We start from the raw sequence: 21,455 nt of genomic DNA on the forward strand, positions 1-21,455 counted from the left end.
GTTTGCTGGGCTCTCTCTCTAACATTAAAGGCAAAGAAATTACTCATGTTAATAAAAACTAGAACGGCAGTGAGATTGCTGCTCTGAAGAGAGGTTTACTATCGACTAGACCGGACTCCGCAATAGAAATACAATCCTTAAGCAGCAGGACTGGCGTTAAAACAGCAGTACTGTATCAGTAAACATCTGCCGGTCTCAAGTGTCCTTGAGCAAGACACCAAATCCCTGTGAGCTCCAGGGGTTCTGTTCTCCAGCTGACCCCAATCTCCCTGAGGAAGAAGTAGTGGGTGAGGTTTCCCTGCACAAATCGATACAGAATCAAGTATTATAAGTCTTACTTTTCAGATTTGCAGCAACTAGCAGGGTCATAAGGTTAACGTAAATGAAAGGGTACATTTGTGAAGGTTTAAACCGTCACTCACTGCATTCGACGTATGAAGGAAACACAGAACCCATCCAACACCCAACGGTATTATGTTGAGCAAGTGGGGAGTAAAGTACAAAATGTCTATTGTGGCATTGAACCTGGAAAGTAAGAGCCCCATCTGACAGTGACAGTGGGGCCACGTTTCCCGTGTCTATCATTTTCTTTCCTGCCTACATTCACCATTTTTTTCTGCCATCTCTCTTTGTGTTCCATTCATCCTTCTCTTTTCTCCCTCTTTTACTATTCTCTTTTTACCACTCTGTCCCTCTTCTCTGTCTTTGATGTGCAGGTAATGAAAAAGCAGAATCAATTGGCTGCTGCTTTGTGCCAGCAGAGGTGTTGAATGGAAATCAATCCGTTACCTAAAGACAAGGGAACTGCAAAATAACACAGACACACCAACGACTTCCTACTGAAAAAAGGGAGAGTACGGGGAAGCGGGGAATATGAAAGCACAGGACGAAAGGGAAAGTGATCTAACGGAGAGAAGAATGATCAGCATGGGTCGTGATAGGCTGTCTAATCATTCCTCCTCTGTGGCCCCACAGAAAGCTGCTTGTTTGTAATACTTAATGTAGTATTTTGAAGTCTCAAGGTGAAGGTCTAAATGCACAGACTCTGTGCTGTGAATCTAAGCGAGAGCAACAAAACAGCTACAATGTTATCTTAAAAAGACAGACAGCTATAAATCCTACTTTTCCCATCTCTGTATGTTACACTTTCTAAACGGGGTTTAGGGACGAAGAATTATGAAGAAAGAAGACTTTCCTGGAAACCAAGGGCACGGTCATGATGACCCAATTGGTCATTCCTGGTGTTCCTCGAGTTCCTGTTGACCATTATGCATATTGATGTACGTGTAGGGATTAGTAGTGATAGGAAAGAGATTTCCCTATGGAAGCTTGAGGTGTTTGCTAATTCCCTCTCCCCCCTAATTTACTGGAGTAAATATTTGGCTCAAATAACAATCATTCCCTGTGAGACTGATCTAATCTGTGTAATCCTGTGCAAACAACAAAAGTCAAGAAAGGCCAGCAGAGTCCTCGGCGTCAAGGCCATCCTGTTTGAGTCAGCAGGCTGGACTGTGTTGTGTTAGTTTGCGATGAGGTTGAACACTCATGTTTCTTTGCTTTCCATCCTAGTCTCATATCCTTGTTAGTCGAACTTGCCCTGATATGAACTTTTTGTCTGTCATGTAAGGCAGTAAATAAGGACAGATTGCCTGTGCATATGCTCTGATAAAAACCAAGCTTATGTCTTTCACTTTAGGATTAATTATGCAAATTTCAGACAAGGAAGTGTGTAGGTTGAAAAAAATCACAGTGAATAAATAATTATTTTCATGATCAAACAGAATTGGCAAATACATATTTTTTGTTTGTCTTTTGGGGTATTTTAACCTAGAATTTCCATCGTCATGGCCTTGTTTTGCCCATGTGCATACATCTCACTTACCTTCAAGCTCATGCAGAGACTTCATAGTGACCTTACAACTCCCACATGTATCCCTTTCATGGTCACTATCCTTTCTTCGTAGTGCCCCAGTAGCCCACTTGGAGTGGCCTAATAACTCTCTTATAGTCACCTTGCAGTGCCAATATATCAGCCTTGTAGGTATGTCAGTGCCCAAATGCCTTACATTCTCACTTATCTCCAGCTGTTCCACTTGTATTTCGGGTGAAAACATTTTCCAAGAGGATCATTAAAGTTAGATCTATTCTGATGTAATTTGATCTGTGCTGCTCAGGCTTGGCTCATTTTCTCAGTAGGCCACATCATACTCAATTTCTCACTCTGTGTAATGAATGTAATGCAGTGATGCTGTCAAGATTACCTGTAAACCAGTGAGTCATCCTGACTTCCGTTATACTGTATCTGGAACATCCGAATTCCTGGTATATTCCTCTGGAAGTTGAACTTGATCAGTGCAGTTGATGACGTGGCCTCAGCTGTCACCACCCTCTTATCCACACCACTCTTCACATCACCTGTCGCGTTGCTCCCATTGGCGCCGCCTCGGGTTGATGTGGAAATGTCCGACGATCGCGTGTCAGACTCCTGGATGTTGTTTGTGTTGTTGGAAATGTGCGGGAGTTTGATAATAACCAAATCCACTGTTTGGTGAGCCTCGCCGGCGGGGTTGGAGGAGATGCAGGTGAACGAGCCAGTGTCTTGCACCTTACTGATGACAATGTCCAGAGTTCCGTTAGCGTAGACAAGTGTTCTGGAGGAATTAGAGACCAGTTTACCCTCAGGAGAGATCCAGTGAATGGCTGGCTCTGGGTCACCTCTTGCCTTACACCTTAAAAGACAGAAAACCAGTGAATTGAAACTCGAAACAAGACAGCACAGGGACAACAGTACAGTAGAAGCAAAGCTTAATGGTTTCTGGAATCCTGCTACCTTTCCTCTGAGACTTGGGTGAAAAGTAAGAGAGGCTAAACCTTATCTACTATGTTGACAGAGCACATTAATTTGAATTAGAGTACAAATGATAGCCTTTGTACTACAGTTGGTTAGCTAATAATGGAGTAGTATTAGGTTGAAGTAGTATTACTTCTATATTAAAAGGTTTCTGGATCAATACAATTATTTTAACTCCATGCTGACATTTAAAAATTCCTTGTCTTGGTCTAAAATTAGTAAGTTAAGATACTAAACAAGTAGTTATTAAAATTTCTTGTGTCATAGTTATAGCTCTCTTGAGACAGAGATCCAAATAAACAGCGAGAAACGGTATCATAGTCAAATTTTATACCTTTATGGCATGTGACACGAATTACCCAAAAAGAAAGAGTCAGAGAAAAACAATGCTCATGATATTCTATTTCATCAAACAAAAATGGTTTTGCAACAAAGCAGACTCAATTTGAAGGATTCAAAATTAGAAACAATCAAAGTGAGGAGCATGTTTGTCAGGGTAATTTAGCTTTTCCTTTTTCTGCAGGTAATTACAATTACTGTGAAGTGCTGCAAAACTTATAGAATAAGAGCTAACAAAAATCTAATTTTCAGCTGGAGTCACACTACACATTCTCCACACATGGTTGTTAATGTTAGAAATGAACTAAAAAGGGCTCCTGGGATCTGAAGTTTATTTGAAGTGAAAAAGGGAGAAATGAAAGTGACACAAACACATACATTTAAGCTGTTTCAACCCTAACCCCAGACCTTTTAAAGGGTAAAGATATGCAAACTGCACTGTGCATTTCTTCTTCTAATTACTAAAGATTAGTGTTGATTTGTTGACATTTTCTACCTAAGGTTTTTAAAGGTAATTGGTAATTATGTGACAGCGCACCTCAGATGTTGCAGAGGAAAATTTGAGTGGTGAAAAGTGTGTAAAATAATTCCCCCATTTTTTAAAAGCAACAAGTAATGGTCACTCTTTTGAGTAACAATATTACTATGATAAAGTAAGTGCTGGGTATAAAAATGTGTTGTCAACACCTAATTACCTAACCATACACTTTCTCCACTTTTTGAATTTCATGAAATAAATTGGTATTACACGAGATTACAAATTTAAATAGATTGGCCCACGCTGTCCACTTATACCTTTTATATGACACTGACGACAAGATAGAATGAAAGAAAAGGGGATAATAATGTTTCACTGATTTTCTTTTTCCCCTTTTCATCATATTTCCATATCTGGAAACATAACAGCTATCATGAGTATAAGTATGTGACCAATATATATGCAAATGAAATAATCACCATCTCTCAAACGTTGTTGTTGTCTTGATTTAGTTTTGTCCTGTAAAGTCTTTGGTAATGTTTCTCTCTCTCTCTGATGTTTTGTGCATCAGAAAGCAGTGAGGCTTTTCATATTCTTGCATGTTTGTGCAAGTCAGGTGGTTACAGGATGATGGCAAAACTGCACCACATAATAAGAACTTTACTCCCTAATTATTATTGATTTCATAACCACCATATTATGTTTAGATGCATTTCTAGCAAGAACTGATACCTGAGAGCAACTCTCTGGCCTTCAAGGACCCTCATCTCGTGAGAGTATCTGGTGATGAGTGGAGGCTCGCAGAGAAACTCCTCTTCAGGGATGGACCAGAAGTATCGGCCAGACAGGTGCTGGGGTGTGGCACACGTCTCCAGGTCATCCTCCCTGTTCAGCCTTCGCAGCCAAAGTAACTCACAGTTGCAGTGGAGAGGGTTGCCACCGAATGACAGTGCAAAAGAAGAGGCGTGCATCCCTGACGTTGCTAGAACCTGGGAGTGCAACACAAGTGCATTAAAAAAATTAGAACAGCAACATTTTTATAGACAATTCCACTACGTTCGGTCAAGTTTGGCCAGTTGAATGTGTATTTCTTACTCCATCTAATATAAACTACTAAATAATGAGAAGTAAGAGTGCTGGAGACATGTCCTCACATTTGACTGTAGAATACTTTGGTATACAAAGAAGCATGGTCAACTCAATGATTGCAAGGTGCCCAGGACCTGAGGCTGCAAAACAAGTCCAAATAATGGACTCTCGATTCTATGCATGACAGTTGGTATGAGGTGTTTGTGCAGATAGGCTGTGATTGGTGATAACCAAATGTGCCACTGTGCTTTATGGCCATCAATACTTCTACTCTGGACTCTTCTTTTTAGATAAGAAAGGCTTCCTCCTTTCAAATCTTCCAAACAAACCATACTTTTCACTTCCCTTCTGTTTGTACTATTGCAATTTTAACATTTAACATGTTAAATAAGGGCTGCAGAGTCTGAGATGTAGCTGCTGTACTTTTGCAGTTTGTCTGAGCATTGCATGGTCTGATCTTTTGCTGAGATATTCAGTGTGCTTGAGCCCAGCAAAATGCACATACTAACTGTTTTAGAGGTGGTCACACCTACTTTGATTGCATTTGATTTGCAGCTTTTTTACATTACAGTAAAATAAATCGATTCAATAATTGCACTGAAAAATAAACAGCTTTAGCCTGCTGATTCACAACCTGTTTTTTCTTTATTTTGCGTGAATTCCCTCAGGATTTAATTGCCTAAATACGGTGGTATTGTGTGGTAGGCTGTGTTTAATGTTTTTGATTGAATGTGGTGGGAAAGAAAATTCTAAGAATACCTGTGCTCGTTGAAAAAGTGGGTCAGGTGGTAGCTTTTGGAGTTTATTAGAGGTGACATCCAGCCGGTTTAGTTTCTGTAAAAGGGAAAAGGTTCCCTCTGGAATGTATTCCAACATGTTGTGGTCTAAACTCAGCGTGTGGAGGCTTGTCATTCGCTGGATAAATAAAGGAATAAAAGAGACATTAATTGTTGTTTCTTTCAATGTGGTTACATTTTCAGTCATTCGATAATTATAAGGGGAACAGAGAAATGAAATAAAATGTGTGGTGAAAAAAAAACCAACCTTTTTAAAGTTTTAAAGTTGACTATACTTAGTTACCAAGCATTACAGTACTGACAATACTTACAAACACATCTTGGCTATCAGTGAAACTGCATATACAGTTATTGAACTGTCAACATAATGACCTCTGCTTAGTCCCAAAGCTCATTTAAGTCTAAAATAAATGCACCCACACTTTTTAAGGTCCTTGCCTCGGGATGCTTATTTTTTTTTAATGCCCTCCAGCCAAACAAGCTTCAAAGTAGTGTTGCATGTTAAAGAGGTTCTAACCTGGATGGCCTCCCATGGAATAGAGTCGAGGTTATTGTAACTAAGATCCAATTCTTCCAGTGCCAGCAGGTCATTGAATGCTCCCTGGTGAATCATGACCAGCTGGTTGTTGTTCAGAATCAGGTGATGAAGCTTGGACATCCCACTGAATGTATCATTGCCTATCCTCGTCAGTCGATTGCTGTGGGAGATTGAAGAGAAATAAAACTTCAGAGAAAATGTATCAATAAGATTTCACATTGTAAGAAATTATTTTTAGTTCATACCTGTTGAGGTGTAGGGCTCTGAGGTTTTCCAGATCAGCAAAGGCATGAGGTGTGATGTAGGAAATGGTGTTTCTGGATAATGTTAGGTCCACCAAACGCGTCATGTTTGCAAAATCTTTTCTTTTCACACTGTGGGCAAAGATGAGACAAAGATAAAATACAGTTAAAATGAACATGACTAACTCTATATCTGTTCTTCCAGGACTAAATATGTTGTGTTTTAAGCACTGACACATCAATCTCCAGATGAAAATGAAGAGTTGATGTTAAATGTGTGCAAGTCAGGACAGAGTTGAAATGCAGTGTCATCGCTAACAGGGGAAATGCAGAAACTTTTTGAATATTTAGAGATAAAAAAACATTCTCAAACAAAGATTGTGTGTGGTATTCCTTTTATCCTTTCCAGCTCATTCAATATTAGTGAGCTTGAACAACTCTGTCCAATGGAACTGCAGTTTAGAGTCTCTAAACTGCAGTTCCATCAGGAGACAGCCCTGAGCTGCTCCGCTGAGAACAAACCAACTACGACTGAAGATAATTTGTCTGAATCCCCCATAAAAGGCTCACTTGGTGACGACGTTTTGTTCAAAATTCAGCCAGTTAGTTATTTTTAGTTATTTCTCCAAGACGCTTGAGGCTGGGATGACCAATGACATCATGGATCGTGCTTCCAGTTTTGAAGAAACATTTTATCCACATTAACACTAAACTTTCCACAGGCTATCATATTTATTTATGTAGGTATCTATTGATGATCAAGTTAACAATGAAGTAATTCGAATAATGAAGTAGTTAAATCTTTTTATCTTCAGTTAATATAAGGGTTCAGTAAACAAAGGCAATAATTACACTATTTTATCAGAAAAAATATGGGGTCACTGTTTTAGGCAGTAATAACTGTAATAATTATATCCCAGATCTTACTGCATATGATAACCTTGGGATATTTCTAAATGTAAAAGCAAAAGTTGCACTTATAATTTTTCATATTAGCACTTTAATTATCCGTAGACACGTATGATTTTTCCCCTTTTATTCCAGAGTAGCTATAACATTAGCTCAGTAGTAGAAACTCAATTAGAAAAAAGAAATTTAACAATCCATCTGTTACAAACAGCTATAGCAAACCTCCCAACTGAAGTAACTGCCATACTAGTGACCCACATTACACTTATAAAATATAGCATAGCGAGAGTGGCATATGTTGGCAAATAACATTATGTACTGCAGTAATGCAGACGTTCTACCAGTAGAGTTTCAACAGCAGCTATCGAAGGGTTTTAATGTAAATGGTTGTAGTCTCATGAGTATCGTTATTATTGATATGATGTGATCACCTTGTGACAAAATTGTCAGCCAGTCGTAGCTCCACTGTATGTCTGTCAATGTTGGGTGGGACAAATAGTAGACCTTTCTTGGCACAGAGGGTTGCCAGGTTGGGTGACAGTATTTGACATACGCAGCGTTTTGGGCATATCTGTGCCCGCACAGCCATGGCGACGGCCAGCATTACACACAGTAGCAGCCTTTCCATGGTTACCCCCCGTACCTGGAAACAACACCTAAAATAAATGGAAACAAGACAGACCGAGAGAGAGAAATAGAGATGTTAATAACATTTGAAATGAGATGCATATAACTAAGTTAAGTGGTCCCATCCCCATTTTTCACATGAATTATTGTTATTACTATTTTAATAAATGTTTCAGTTATTGTTCAGTGACTTGTGATTTGGTTAGATTTACACCTCAAAAGTTCTTGGTTATGTTTAGGAAACAAAACTCCTGGTTTGCAGTCACATACACTGCTTCACAGTATTAACCATGTTATAAACCCTGTCCTTGCTTTTCTGGATCATCACTGTTACAGCCATCTGGAGGCCATGTGGATCTGTTTGATATGTATGCTGCAATAGGAAAGAAGGAAAAACTTATGGCACAAGTAAAATGTTAAATACCAATGGAACTTGTGACAAAGAAACTGAGATAAAACATGCTTCCCCTTCAAAAGAATCTTTAAAAAGGAGAAGGACGTACTTTCTCAAGCTTCTCTATAATAATACATTATTTATCACTAACTGCACATCCTTTGATATCAACTCAAATAACTGTAAATGCAAAGATGTATATTAAAAGTCAAGTGTAGATATGATGATGAGTGCAGTAAGGAGACAGATGACTGGGCCTGTAAAATCACTTGTGGTGGGTTTTTTTAATGTGATTTTCTGTGCATATCAAAGAATAAAGTGATCAGTCATGATCATCAGAAAAAAAAAAAATCTTTAGAACCCAACATGACTATATCCACCAAACAAGAGGAGGATTTTATTAGTCTCATTTATTGCTCAGCAGTGTTATTGTGCATGAACATGAGTGAAAAGGCACACATACTCAGTCATCATTAACAAGCCGCAGTGCTTGTAGTTAATTAGAGGAGTGTTAGTGTGAGAGTGCAGGGTGGTCAGAGAAAATCCTCATTAATGGCAACCTTGATTTCAGGTTTGAAGGACATGGGAGAATCACCATTAAACAGATCACAGTGCAAACAAGCATGCACACACACGCAAACATCTACGCATTCACAGAAAAACACAACACAGACCTGATGAGGGTGAAACTGAAGTTGAGGATTTGTCTCTGTGAACTTTTCTCACACGTTTTATTTGAGCTAAAATGCAGCAGAACAATAGAAACAACTTGTATGCTGTGTGTTCCATAATAGGTTTGTTAAGACGTTTTAAAGTTACAACTGGGAATACTGCTCATGAGATAACCTATTATAAATAACACACCATGATTATGATTATAGGCAAACTGTTTTATTCATGACATGCTACTGCTTTATAAATCAAATCCAAACCAAAAAGGGAAAAATATCCAACAAAACAGATTTTTTACAATCTGAGAATCCAAGCAGGGTAAAAACCATAAACCTCAACAATAAAGTCTTAGTTTGGTCTGCTTTGAGAGAATTGCCCATCATATGTCATTACTGTGGAGACTGATTTGTTCCAATCAGTGTCTTTGCTGAGAAGCAGCCAGTTAGTGGAAAGGAAATGAGTGCAGAATGAAACAGCAGCAGCATTTGGAGCCATTTCAACAGAAAAATGAATTTTAAGCCAGAGTATTTGTAAAGAAAGCACATGGTACAGCCGGTTCATCTAACCAACTTGCGTAGCTGGTGTTCATACCATTACCCGAGTCCCTGTGTATTAAAGGAGCCGCACAACCAAATGTCTTGTAGAAAGCAACACGTCTCATCAGTCCTTGGATGTCATTCCCATCACTAACAAGCACACAGTGAAGGTGTTAAAATCAAAATGCTTTTTTGTTCAATTCTGCCTCCATCTGTGGTGTGAATTCATCACTGTGGTGTTCCTGCACTGCACTTCCCAGACATACACTGTTAGTACAACCAACACTGCTCATAGTAACCTCGCAGTTCTCTTGTTTATTCCAAACTGGAACCACATTTTGTTTTTGTCAGATGTATTTTTCCTGGAGAAGAATTACAAGATCCTACCACTTCCAGTCTCTCTGTGCTCGCTTTGTTTTTGTGTATCATTGTTTTTTATTCCATTGTTATCATTTTCTTGTCATACTTAGCCTCTTCATGGTTGTTTTGCAGCTCTTATCTTTTCTTATCTTATCTTATCACATCACTTTGAGGATATTTTATTGTTTTGTCCTGTGTTTTTCTTTATGTGTGTTACTTAGGTTGTTCTGCATCCTGTCCTCTCTTGTCTTTTGACTGGAAAAGACAAATCTGAGCGAGGTCTTCTTGACCCTTTGCATCCCTGAGTCTGTGTCCATGTTCAGTTCAGTAATCCTTCCATGGGCATTTAATGTTGGGGTGAGTGTCAGGTTGGAGCACTGGCCACTACATAACCTACCTGGAGGTCAAAAATATTTTTTATATCCTACTATTTGCCACTTTTAGAGTTTCGAACTACTGTAAATGGCACCTGTATGTTAAGACTAGAGTTCAATAAATTATATAGAGTCGTGTAATATTAACTCACTACCCAGGACTGATTACGAAACCATTCACCAATCCGTAGTCTAGTTGTGAGGTCCTCTCTGTACTTCTTTCATTTCTGTGTGTAATCACTGACGTGAAATTTGCTACGATGTCAGAGGTCGTACAATTCCTGTATTTCTTTTCCTCTCTGTTTGAGTGCAGAGAAAGAAGAGCAGAAAGATGGAGCAGCAGCTAAAAAGATCGCCGGATGACTCATATGCTCTGGTGCTACAGAGTGAGAGAGAGAGGGTGAGCGAGAGACAGCTCTTGACCCTTCTGACACGAAAGCAGATATCACCTCATTAATTACTCTGAGAAATGACTGTAATGAGAATGAATGAGTGAGACGGAGAAATGGAAAGGAAACGGGGAGAATTATCAGAGAGAGTGAGGGGAAAAAAAAGAGAGATCAGAGAGCCAGCTAATTAAAATGAGTGCTGAGGTGTGAAAGGAAAAGGGGGAGAGGGACGAATTTCATTTAGAGAGAGGAGACAAGGCAGGATAGATGAAGAGTTGTTCTGTCACGCTTTATATGCGATATGCAAACCGTAAAGCCATCCGCTATACAGGAGGGATAAGGCTATATGTCACACACATATAAAAGTGAACATTTCACCAGCACTGAACTTAATTTTCACACAAACTCTTCGTCACTCGCAACCTGATGTAGCTTGAGGTGACATGTAGGACCACTGGGATCAAATGGAATGGTGAATTAACCAAAGGGATTATGGGTAAGGAAGACAAATTAAGCTCTGTTTGCAGCGATGTGTAAAATATGATTCTGTTTCACACATGTGTGCAGGCTGCTTTATCCACTTCTTTGAAATCCATCCACCCTGTTCCCCCGAAGGTCTCCCATAAAGCCAGTTTCACCCCTGGCTTGCTCACTGATGAACAACCGGCTTCCCCGGACAGCTCAAATGGATTCTCCACACGCTCCATATACTGAAACTGATCTCGGGCTGCATTCAAATCTCAAAGGGATAACCAGAGGAACAACTTGGCAGTTAAGAGCGATGGCTTGGAAGTATTCGCACATTCAAACTTGTTTGAAGCTGCGTAGAAGCCACGATTGAAGATTTTTTTAAGTGTTTTTTTTCTTCCTGATCAGCTTTTTCACACATCCAATAAGCGAGTGACACATTTGTGATCATGCACTTTATGGTAAACCTAATAAATGACACCGTAGCAAATTTTTTAACACCAATTCCTCCTGAGCATTTCTGGCTACTTTTTCGCTACAGTTTTGAAATTTATCAGAGAGACAATAACAATCGCGTCAGTATGAGGAATAAACATCTAAGCACAAATATAAGGACTCACAAATGTCAGCAAATTCCTGGAGAGAGATTGCTGAAACTATTGGAATGGACAGGAGGGAATGTATAAAGAAGAGGAAAAACTACAGAGACAAATATGTTTGCCCCTGAAAAAAAACACTGATTTTAACAAAGTGAGAGGAGAGAATAAAGTCCCTGCATTTTATTCTTTTCTCGGGTGGCCCCAACACAACCACACAGTTATTAATACGTTAAGAATCAGCACAAGCATACATGCTGTCAACGACTTCAACCACTTGTATAGGTTATGTCATAGGCTAAACAAAGGTTCAACAAAGGTTCTGCGCAGAAATTTAAATCAGACCATAGACTGCCCATCATTTGAAATATACACGTATAGTAGGAACTAAGCGCCTAGTGTATTTCTCCAGTGACTTACCACAAAACCAGGCTAAATTTGCAAAAGTGATGCACAAAAGATGAAAATTAAAAACGACCTATCATTATTTAAAGTGAATCGTTAAGTAAAACAGCACCTGTTCCGCTCGTATTCATCTCTGAGTGACTGTTGTAAGTCGAGAGCTCGTAGCAACAATCTTTACCGCGTGACGTGGATGTAGCATCACAAGTAGGAAACTATTCTGACAATTCTAAAGTGTCATCCAGTGGTTTTGCAGGGCTCTTTACTGAGGAGTGTAAGGTAGTTTACTACAGCACTTGTTGTGTTGAAATAGATTATTTATGTCAGTGTTAGGAAAACCCTTCACACGTTTAAGGGTCCTCCCACAGTCTGAGAGGACTGGGCTCTCTTTGGGGAGAGTGACATTTGTTTACTGCAACATATTCTTCCAGACAGCAAAAAAATACACAGAAGCTTACAACCTCCAGATATTAAAGTGATATAGAAAATTAGATTACCGCAGGGACTACATTTAAGAACATTAAGCATTAGCTGAGGTGCATCTCAATCACCTATTAGGGAAAATAACATGCAAAGCTCAAGCTAATCTATGACATTACGGTAAAGCTGTTGATTTTGTATTATTTGCAGATAATGTGTCTCACATTTTAGTTATCATGTGTTTGTGGCTTATAATTCACCTCATCGTTCTTCAAAAATGTAAGTGCAAGATGTTATATCACAGGCCTTTCCTGAATGTTTTCGTTCATTTGGAATAGTTAGTACAACAGAAGTATCTTATGATGTACCCCAGTTTGAAAAGTTTCCCTTGTGTTGTACCATCAACATCAGATATTATAATGAAATGCTTTCAGTGATTTTGTTGCTGTTACATGTGTTAGTTATGGTAAATGCACTTTATACAACTCGCCTCGTGCACCATTCATACAAGCACTTTTTCTATCTTTTTTTTTTTCTTTCTGTTGAAGTGCTTTTATCAAACTTTCATACACATTCACACTCTGATGGATGCATCAGTGAGCGACTTGGGGTTAATATCTTGCCCAAGGATATTTGGAGCAGCCAGGGATCGAACAACCAACCTTCCAGATTAGTCGATGACCTGCACCACCTCCAACAGCCACCAGGTAAGAACAAGCAAGCATTTTTCCTTTAATCTGATGAATTCACGTTTTTAATCATTTAAAGTTTTCAAGCTGACTCGAGGATGACAAAAAAGAGAGGTTGACTTCAGAGCTGTTCTGTAGCTTTTAACCACATTGCATCAGATTATTGACACAGAAATGATCACATTTAATTTTCTGTTTTTTCAGCACATTAAAGAGAATATAGCCCAACAGATTCTACCCTACTTTTGAAGTTTCCAACTAAAGTAACAGCCCCAAAATCCAGCAAGACATGTCTTCAGAACGTAATTCAAAATAATAACCTTGAGCTCTGTGGATAAAAAAACGTGTGAGAATTTTTGTCCTAAACACTAAACGAGAAGGAGATTTAAAAAAAAAAAGGTTTTATTTTAGCCTCCTCCAAACTGCAATTCAGCTGCAACCCTACCAAACTGGATGCAGCAGAAATGAAACAAAGCACTGTATCCACTTTCTAAAAGTGGCAGCGGGTCAATAATATAACCTTGTACAGGAATCTCCAGGGTGGAAAGGGTTAAAGTGCTTGTAGATATTGCAACTGGGAAAGCTCATTTGACATGACTGAGAGCTCCAGAGCAGTTAATATATGGACCCTGTGTTTTCTTTAGCTCAGCATGTGACATGAGCCATTAACACTAAATGACAATGAATGCAACTTATTGTGGTTATTCACATTAATAAGGAATGTCAGATCGAATCAAAAAAGATTTCTTGTGTTTTGTGTGCTCTTTTTTGGCTTGGAGAAACATGTTGGAAAACATGTTCCAACATGGTCCAAACTCCTTAGACCATGTTGGAAAAAGTTCCCAATCCCCTGTTAATTTCACTCATTAATGCACCTAAGCACTTGCAGGAAATGCACCCACCTATTACAGGAGGATCTGGGACAATCGAAAGAAAATTTCAGCTAAATGTAACAACATTCAGCACTAGTGTTTGCATGCTCACAGATTTTAAGAGAATTAGAGCTTGTAGCTTATAATTGTTGTTGCTGGAAATACCTTAGAGCTCCTGTTTTTCATTTTGTCAAGCAAATTAATAGCTTACATGGTCTTCTGTGGCTACAAGAATGCACCTTCATGGCTTGTACCAGCATCTAATGCATAACAAAATGCACCAATGCCCAGACCACTTAAAGTAACCTGCTGGCTTTCTGTTCTCTCTCCTGCACCGTTTGCTTTGTTTTTCTGTGCGTCCACTGGAGTAAACCTTATGCTTAAGCTAATGCTTTACTCACTTGAACAACAGGGGTCAGCAGCTGCCTAAATACATCACAATTACTCTTTATTCAATTAGTGCACTTTGAGAACGTAGCGCTGAGTAGGCCTAAACACACACACACACACACACACACACACACACACACACACACAGGAAAATGAATCCCAGCCACACCAAGTCTAATCTGTATGCAAGCTTTGCATTTAAAACAGATACTCAATAGCTTCTGTGTACATACAGACACACATTAATTATAATAGTGATAGATTTGCCAAAGATTTTACTTAATAATTTAAAAAAATATCAACCTAACCTAAAAATGTGTTAAAACATTCTTCAATTAACCTTTTCATCTCAGTGGTCAATGTGCAAAAAAAAGGCTTTATCAATCACTAAAATACAAACCACCGCTATTTGTGGTGATGGATTTATCTGAGAAGCCTATTGGTTCTAGTATGAGATGAGCTGAGAGGTGAAGCAGGTTTAACACCATAGTTCCCACAAACACTATCCCGAAAATACTGTTAGAATGCATAACTTGAACAAAGAATGGCTGTAATATAAATATTTTTTTTATATATTGTAAAGAAAAAAACAATAAGACCAACTTATATCAGGATTGAATGGAGTGCCACCTTTGCAGGTAATATTCAGGTTGAATTGTATAGTTTAGCTTAATATTTTGGTATCAGGATAAGGACTATTCTGTGTAACAAAAGTCATGGGAACTAGAGTATAAAAGTTTATAAATAATATGGAGAAGAAACAACTTTCAACTGCGAGTACCCAAAATTACCTAAAAGTACTAATTTTGAAAAAAACAAATGCCGCTGGGTACTCGTGTTTGCAGCAGGTAAACACATTGTGCAGTCCATTTTTGTGGCATTTAAAAAAACGTGAGTTTTGTATATAAATCTCTCTCATTCCCAGCTATATGTATTAACCTAGAGAGAACAACTGCTGGTTAGGAAAGGGGTTTACTGAACAGTCCATTTCAGTCTCTCCACCTCACTTTATACTGAATTCATTCTGCACATGCATGTTTTCATTGCATTAAGGACAAGAAATCCTCCTTAAGCCTGCCTCCTGTCCTGCATCACAATCTCTGCTTCATGACAGAATTGGATTTAATGGTTCAAATCAAACCAATCAAAGGCAGATACAGCCAGCTGGATGATTTATAGGAGTACACGAGCTGCCCGAAATTCAAGATGATCACCGCCAAGGTCATTCTAATAGGAGTGGAACGTGAGAACACACACATGCCCTAAAGCCATAGGCTGCACACTGATGTGGAAGCATGTTTAATGCATGCACACAGAAATGTATACTAGATGTACTATACTGAGACATGTATTGATTTTAGATTCAGTTATAAATGCACTCGCTTCTGTTTTTGTTTGACTGAGGAACAGAAGAGAAGCAGTAAAAGGAAGAAAGCAGATTTGTAACATGAGATCTTGGCGGTTTGGTGCTTTAAGTGCCTGATTCATGGAGAAGCTGTGTAATATCTGGTCTACAATTTTATTTCTGCAACATTGCATCACACCACTATTTTTCAAGAGACAGCAAAGTACATCTATCACTGAATGGATGCACCCTCATGTTCACAATACACTTTCTATGTCATAAAATTACTACCTGTCAAAACGCACACAGATACATACATCAAAGCTGCTGAAGACATTGTGTAAAACTGTCTCAGCTCATTGTTTTATGAGGTATCAATGACTTTTGGTGACTGTGGTTTAGATTAGAATGCATTTTGAATTAAGATAAAATCTTGAATGAGGCTAACTGGAAACTAACTGGAAAGCTAATTGGATGGTTCACCGCATATTCAGAACAAAATACATCAGAAATTGATCCCAGAAGATGAATCACACTTGCATTGGTGATGTCCTGAATTTTTCTAATCTGATATGTTAAACCATTGTTTTACTCATTTATTTCACATGCAGATTAAGATTTTGCATTTGAAATGATAAAGCATCCCATGGATTGCCTTGATGTTCACTGTAGTATCCTTAGATGATCTTTGGATTTAGATGTAGCATCATGATTGGGCCAAGTCTGTTCAACATTTTAAAACATAAAAATATCCATAAAAGAAATGAGACTGTCAAAATCCTTAGTTGTACTTGCATCCTTTAGCATACTAGCACTTTTCTGTGTTGGCAATGTCTGGAATTTAACATTTAGTGATTGAGCACAGTGATTTTATTTTAGGTGTTTTCGTTTTGTCATCCAAACAAAAAAAATGATGTTTTTATTCCATCAATCCGCAGGAAACACTTTAAAACCTCTAACATGTGTTAAAATAGTCGTGAATGCTCAAAACAAACAATTTGTTTTGAGTACACCCCGTAAAAATCTAGGCTGTCACAATATAAAAACAATAATGGTTCCTAAATGCCCAGAGCTACTGTATGTTTAATGCAGGGTTGGTAAATAATAATTGCTATTTATGGCTGTGAGTACAGCTCGAAGGCCTTTTGGTGATCTTCTGGAAAGCTCTCTTAAGATTAACAAGCTTTGTTTCTGCTGGGCATCATTTTTTCTGAGTGCATACAACAGGTGAATAAAAGAAGCATTTATGACTCATAGTCACAGTATGAAAAGTGACTGCGAGTCTCCTTTGAAAAGCATTCCCTTGATTTTGAAAAAAGGCAGTTTGGAGACCGGTATGAAGAATTTTCTCGAAAAATATTCTCTTTACTAGTGCAGCACACAGATGAAAGTGCTTTTGCATTAAAATTGTGAATACATATGATAACAGAACGATGTGGATTGAAGCAAAAAAGGGTTCACTTCAATTTCATCAACCTGCTTTCCTGCTCATGGCCATGAGGTCTAGCTTGAAATGCTTAACCTTGAGAACAAAATTCCTGGTTATTTAGTTTTAACTGAAAAAAAATTAAAATCCTTCCTAAAATGTAAGGCTTAAAAGACTCATTAATAACTTCTGCCTAATCAAAACTGCAACAGTGCGTAAATCACAGCCTTAGATAAAGTTGTTCATTTTTACGCTGAAATAAAGAGTACCATTTATCTCTGTCATCTAAATGTTTACATCACATACCACATGCATCCCATACTTGAAGCACAGGTATGTATGTTTCTTTAATTCTATTAATCTATACCATCTTTACAGATGCACTTCATTTTCATATACTCGTACATGTATATATGAGAAGAAATTAGAAGGACACACCTAACATATCAAAGTCTGTATGTCCCTTTACTGTGACAAGTCCCACCCAATATAGTTAAAATGAGAGCCATTACCAACTTTTAGAAGAGTGGCAAACCAAGAGAAGGGAAGCATCTGCTGCCTACAACTATGACTTTCTGTCTCATTCAAGCAAGCACACCTTAAAAAAAATCAAAGGACATTTTAACCTACAACATGGCACAAAGGAAATATAGACAAAAAAGTGTTCACAATATTGCAGGGTGAGTGGATATCTGAGGAATTAAGAACAAGGGTGATGTGCAGAGCTGTAGTAACTACAGAGGGATAAAGCAGATGAGCCATGCCGTGGAGCTACGGAAAGTTGTTGAAGGTAGGTTAAGAAGAGAGGCGACAACAGTGAGCAGCAGCGTGGCTTTATGTCGAGAAAGAGCACTACAAATGTGATGTTTGCTTTGAGAGTGTTGTCAGAGAAGTGTAGAGAAGGTCAGAATGAGCTGCACTGTGTCTTTGTAAATGTAGAGAAATCACATGATAGGGTAGCAAGACAGTGATGAGACTTGAAGAGGTGGAGATATGATTTGGAGAGAAGAGGAATGAGTTCAAATACCTGGGGCCAACAATACAACGCAATCAACTATGCACAAGAGAGGCGAAGAAGAGAGTGCCCTCCATCCACTCCCCCCACTAACAAAATCTGCTATGATTTATGGTTTGCAGAAAGTGGCATTAACACAAAGAAAACAGGCAGAGATGGAGGTGGAGAGTTAGAAAGGAGTATATCAGAGGGACAGCTCACGTTGAGCAGTTTGAATATACAGAACAAAGGGCATGAAGATGGAGCTCCCACGCAGGAGGAAAAAACCTCAGAGGAGGTTTACAAATGTAGTGATTGCAGTGACTGGAGTGACAAAGGTGGATGCTTTGGACTAAAATGGAAGCTAGATTCCAATCAAATTAAAACCATGCAGGTTGTTATTTCAATATACAAAAACATTTTTAAAAATGTGTCTTTCTCAATATTAATACTGATACATGCTTAATTTAAAAATGGTGGCGTGTCAGTAATACACTTTTGTTGCTAAAAATATTATGTACTGTAAATGTCTTCACCCTGTTTAGAGGGTTGGACGTCAATGTGGCAGCAAAGTGAGTGTACACTTACAAGCAAACTGAGCAAAACCAGAAGGAATGATAAACTTAACCAGTAGAATTATTTTACAAGCAAAATGTTGTGTTGTTTCTGACATAAATAAATGCAAAACAAGTGAATCGACCCCTTCTGCAAAAGGAAGTGGGATTACTGAGATGAATTTGAAGAAATGAGAGACTCGGAGGGGGAAAGATACACAGAAAGGGTTTATTTTCATAATTAGGTCTCTAGGGTGAAAAAAAGTATTAATCGTGAATTGGAAAGGGGCAATGAATATTTTATTTAAGCCCTATAAATTGGGTCAGGCTCCTTTATATTAGAATAAATGAAAGACAGAAACTGGCAGTAATGGATTCAAATACAGTACGAGGGTAAGCAAGATAACATAAAATGAAGAGAGAAAGACAAAAAAAAGAAAGGGACACTCTCTTTATTGAAGACATCAAAAATGGCTTTAATATAGCTAATAAAAATACATCCCAGCAAAAATGAATATTCTTTAGTATTGATGTAGAATGACTTTATTTTATGGGTTGTTTGGGGTTATTAAAATTAATCATGAACACCACCTACATGATTTCATAAAGTTAATAATTAATAAGCAAAATGCAACACAATTATCAGAAACAGAGCGACATTAACATTTTTTTAGAGTTGAATTTCTGGCTTGATTTAAGTCCTAATCTCTGTTTTGGTCTCTACCATTGGGTGACTGTTTAAGGGGTGAGCTCTTTTTTTCTTCTAACCAGTTTGCCAGAGCACTTTGATCAAGTGCTCTGGCACTATGAAAGGAAAAGAATCTGCTTTCAGACACATATTCACATAATCTATCCATAAATATATACAAAGTGACATGCTGAATTGGAGTTAGTAGCAAAGTCATATTGTAGCAGTCCTTTCTAGTGTCTGAGAGCACCATGTGCACAAATAGCGTTTTTAGTTTAGAGAAAATCACAGTTAAAGTTTTGCTAGGTTTTCTTTCCCCATATATTTTTGTATCTAAAACTTAAAATGCACAGAAACACTAACAAAACTTTTATTGATCACAGGAACCTTTTCAAGCTCAACACAATTAACACATTTACCCGACTAGCTGTGAACACAGTCTTTGTGATATGTGTCAGGTTCCCAACAATATGCCCCATAACACAGTCTTTTTTATTTAAGAACAAAACACTTTGTTTTATGGTGTTTAATTTTTGAGTTTCTTCTAATCTTTTAAACCGTCCAGCTTCACCTCCTGGTCAGCTGGTCCGGTAGCTGACATTGAATCACTCACAAATTGTTGCACCAGCTGCAGAGTGTCCTGTCAAAGATGCCTAATGGACACACTTAGTTGAGAAAGCTTTATTGAACGGGACTATTTCCTCTTCCATTACTCTAGCAACTGAAAGCATTGCAATATGGGGCATAATTTTAAATGAATGCATGGGTGTTATCTGACAGCAGTGTAGGAAACTGATCATTTCATAAGGAATAATAAAATGCAATAAAGCTGCATTTTTCATTACTAAAATGCATTGAAAAGCTGCCCAGAACACTCACACATACGTTGAACCATTCACTCACTTTTAGCAGTCACTTTTTCTCCATCATTACATGCGTTCAGATTTCATAATTAAGTGGGTATTTGCGTATGTCGGCACTCTTATGTTAGTCTGCAAATGCCTTTTTTTGTGCCAATAAAGTACGTTTGATTTGAATGGATGAAGACAGGGAGCGGGAGAGAGAGAGAAAGACAGAAAAAGGTGGGAGGATGACAAACAGTTTCCATCATCATCCTCCAGGCAAGAGGAGGCTGCACGCTTATATAAGAATACACACGCAAAACACACATATATGCATTTGAACACACACAACGACATTGTTTTTGTTTGTTTATATGCAGATCAGTAAATGGGGCTGGCCTACAGAGCAAAATGTTGTGGGAGGGCATGGCAAACATATTATGGCATTAGCTTGTAATGACACTTTGTCGGTCTGTGTGTGTGTGGTATCTGAAAATAGCCTGCATGAGAGCACAACGTGGAATGTGGAAGCATTACACTCTGGTCTCACATCTCGCATGTGCCTGTCTGTCTCTCATCTTATTTTCTACTGCACTGCACTAGTGCATTTGACACTAAGATTGCATGTGTGTATTTCTCTGTGCGCATGTGTGCATGTGTGTAAAGCACTTGAAAATGATAATCGAGAAGCAGTCAACTTTAGTCTTCCAAGGAATTAAAGATAAAACAGCAATATTCTTGCTGGAAAACCACAGCTTGCAAATCTAACAGAAAGGAAATTTCCTAGAGGAGGAGAAGCTTCTTCTTCCCAAATTCTCCTCTGTCCCAGCACGAGGCCCTCACATCTCAACTATTGACTTTTCTCTGTGTCGGTGCAGAAGCAATCAAACAGCTACAGCCTTTAACAATCCCCAACAGCCTCTGCAGTTCTGAATGTAACCTTGAATGTGATTTTCTTCATTTTTTTTTTTTTTCGAAAATTTGATCTTAAAAGAAGATAATCAGGTTTCTGCTTATTATATTGCAAATATGGATCTTGCATCCTTTAATCACATAGGAAACAAATAATAGTAAATATCCAAAGCTACACCACAAAATATGTAATTTGCACCAAAGTGATGTTATTTCACCCAGGCAGTTCAGATACAGCTAATTACCAGCTAATTGGTTTATG

General features: G+C 38.3%; 1 protein-coding gene across 2 annotated transcripts in view; it reads right to left on the reverse strand.

The window, feature by feature from the left end:
• The window catches only part of lrfn5a (leucine rich repeat and fibronectin type III domain containing 5a), a 110,244-nt gene that overhangs the window by 16,667 nt on the left and 72,122 nt on the right, over positions 1–21,455 (reverse strand). For both annotated transcript variants that reach the window (XM_031746157.2, XM_039602958.1), the window contains 6 exons: positions 7,675–7,899; positions 6,338–6,466; positions 6,072–6,252; positions 5,517–5,672; positions 4,401–4,657; positions 2,262–2,729 (listed from right to left, as the gene is read on the reverse strand). In XM_031746157.2, coding sequence (XP_031602017.1) covers positions 2,262–2,729; positions 4,401–4,657; positions 5,517–5,672; positions 6,072–6,252; positions 6,338–6,466; positions 7,675–7,871 — 1,388 coding nt within the window. In that variant the 5' untranslated portion in view covers positions 7,872–7,899. The remainder of the gene's footprint in view (positions 1–2,261; positions 2,730–4,400; positions 4,658–5,516; positions 5,673–6,071; positions 6,253–6,337; positions 6,467–7,674; positions 7,900–21,455) is intronic.

Source organism: Oreochromis aureus, linkage group 19 (assembly GCF_013358895.1).
Source record: "Oreochromis aureus strain Israel breed Guangdong linkage group 19, ZZ_aureus, whole genome shotgun sequence".
Lineage (NCBI taxonomy): Eukaryota > Metazoa > Chordata > Actinopteri > Cichliformes > Cichlidae > Oreochromis > Oreochromis aureus.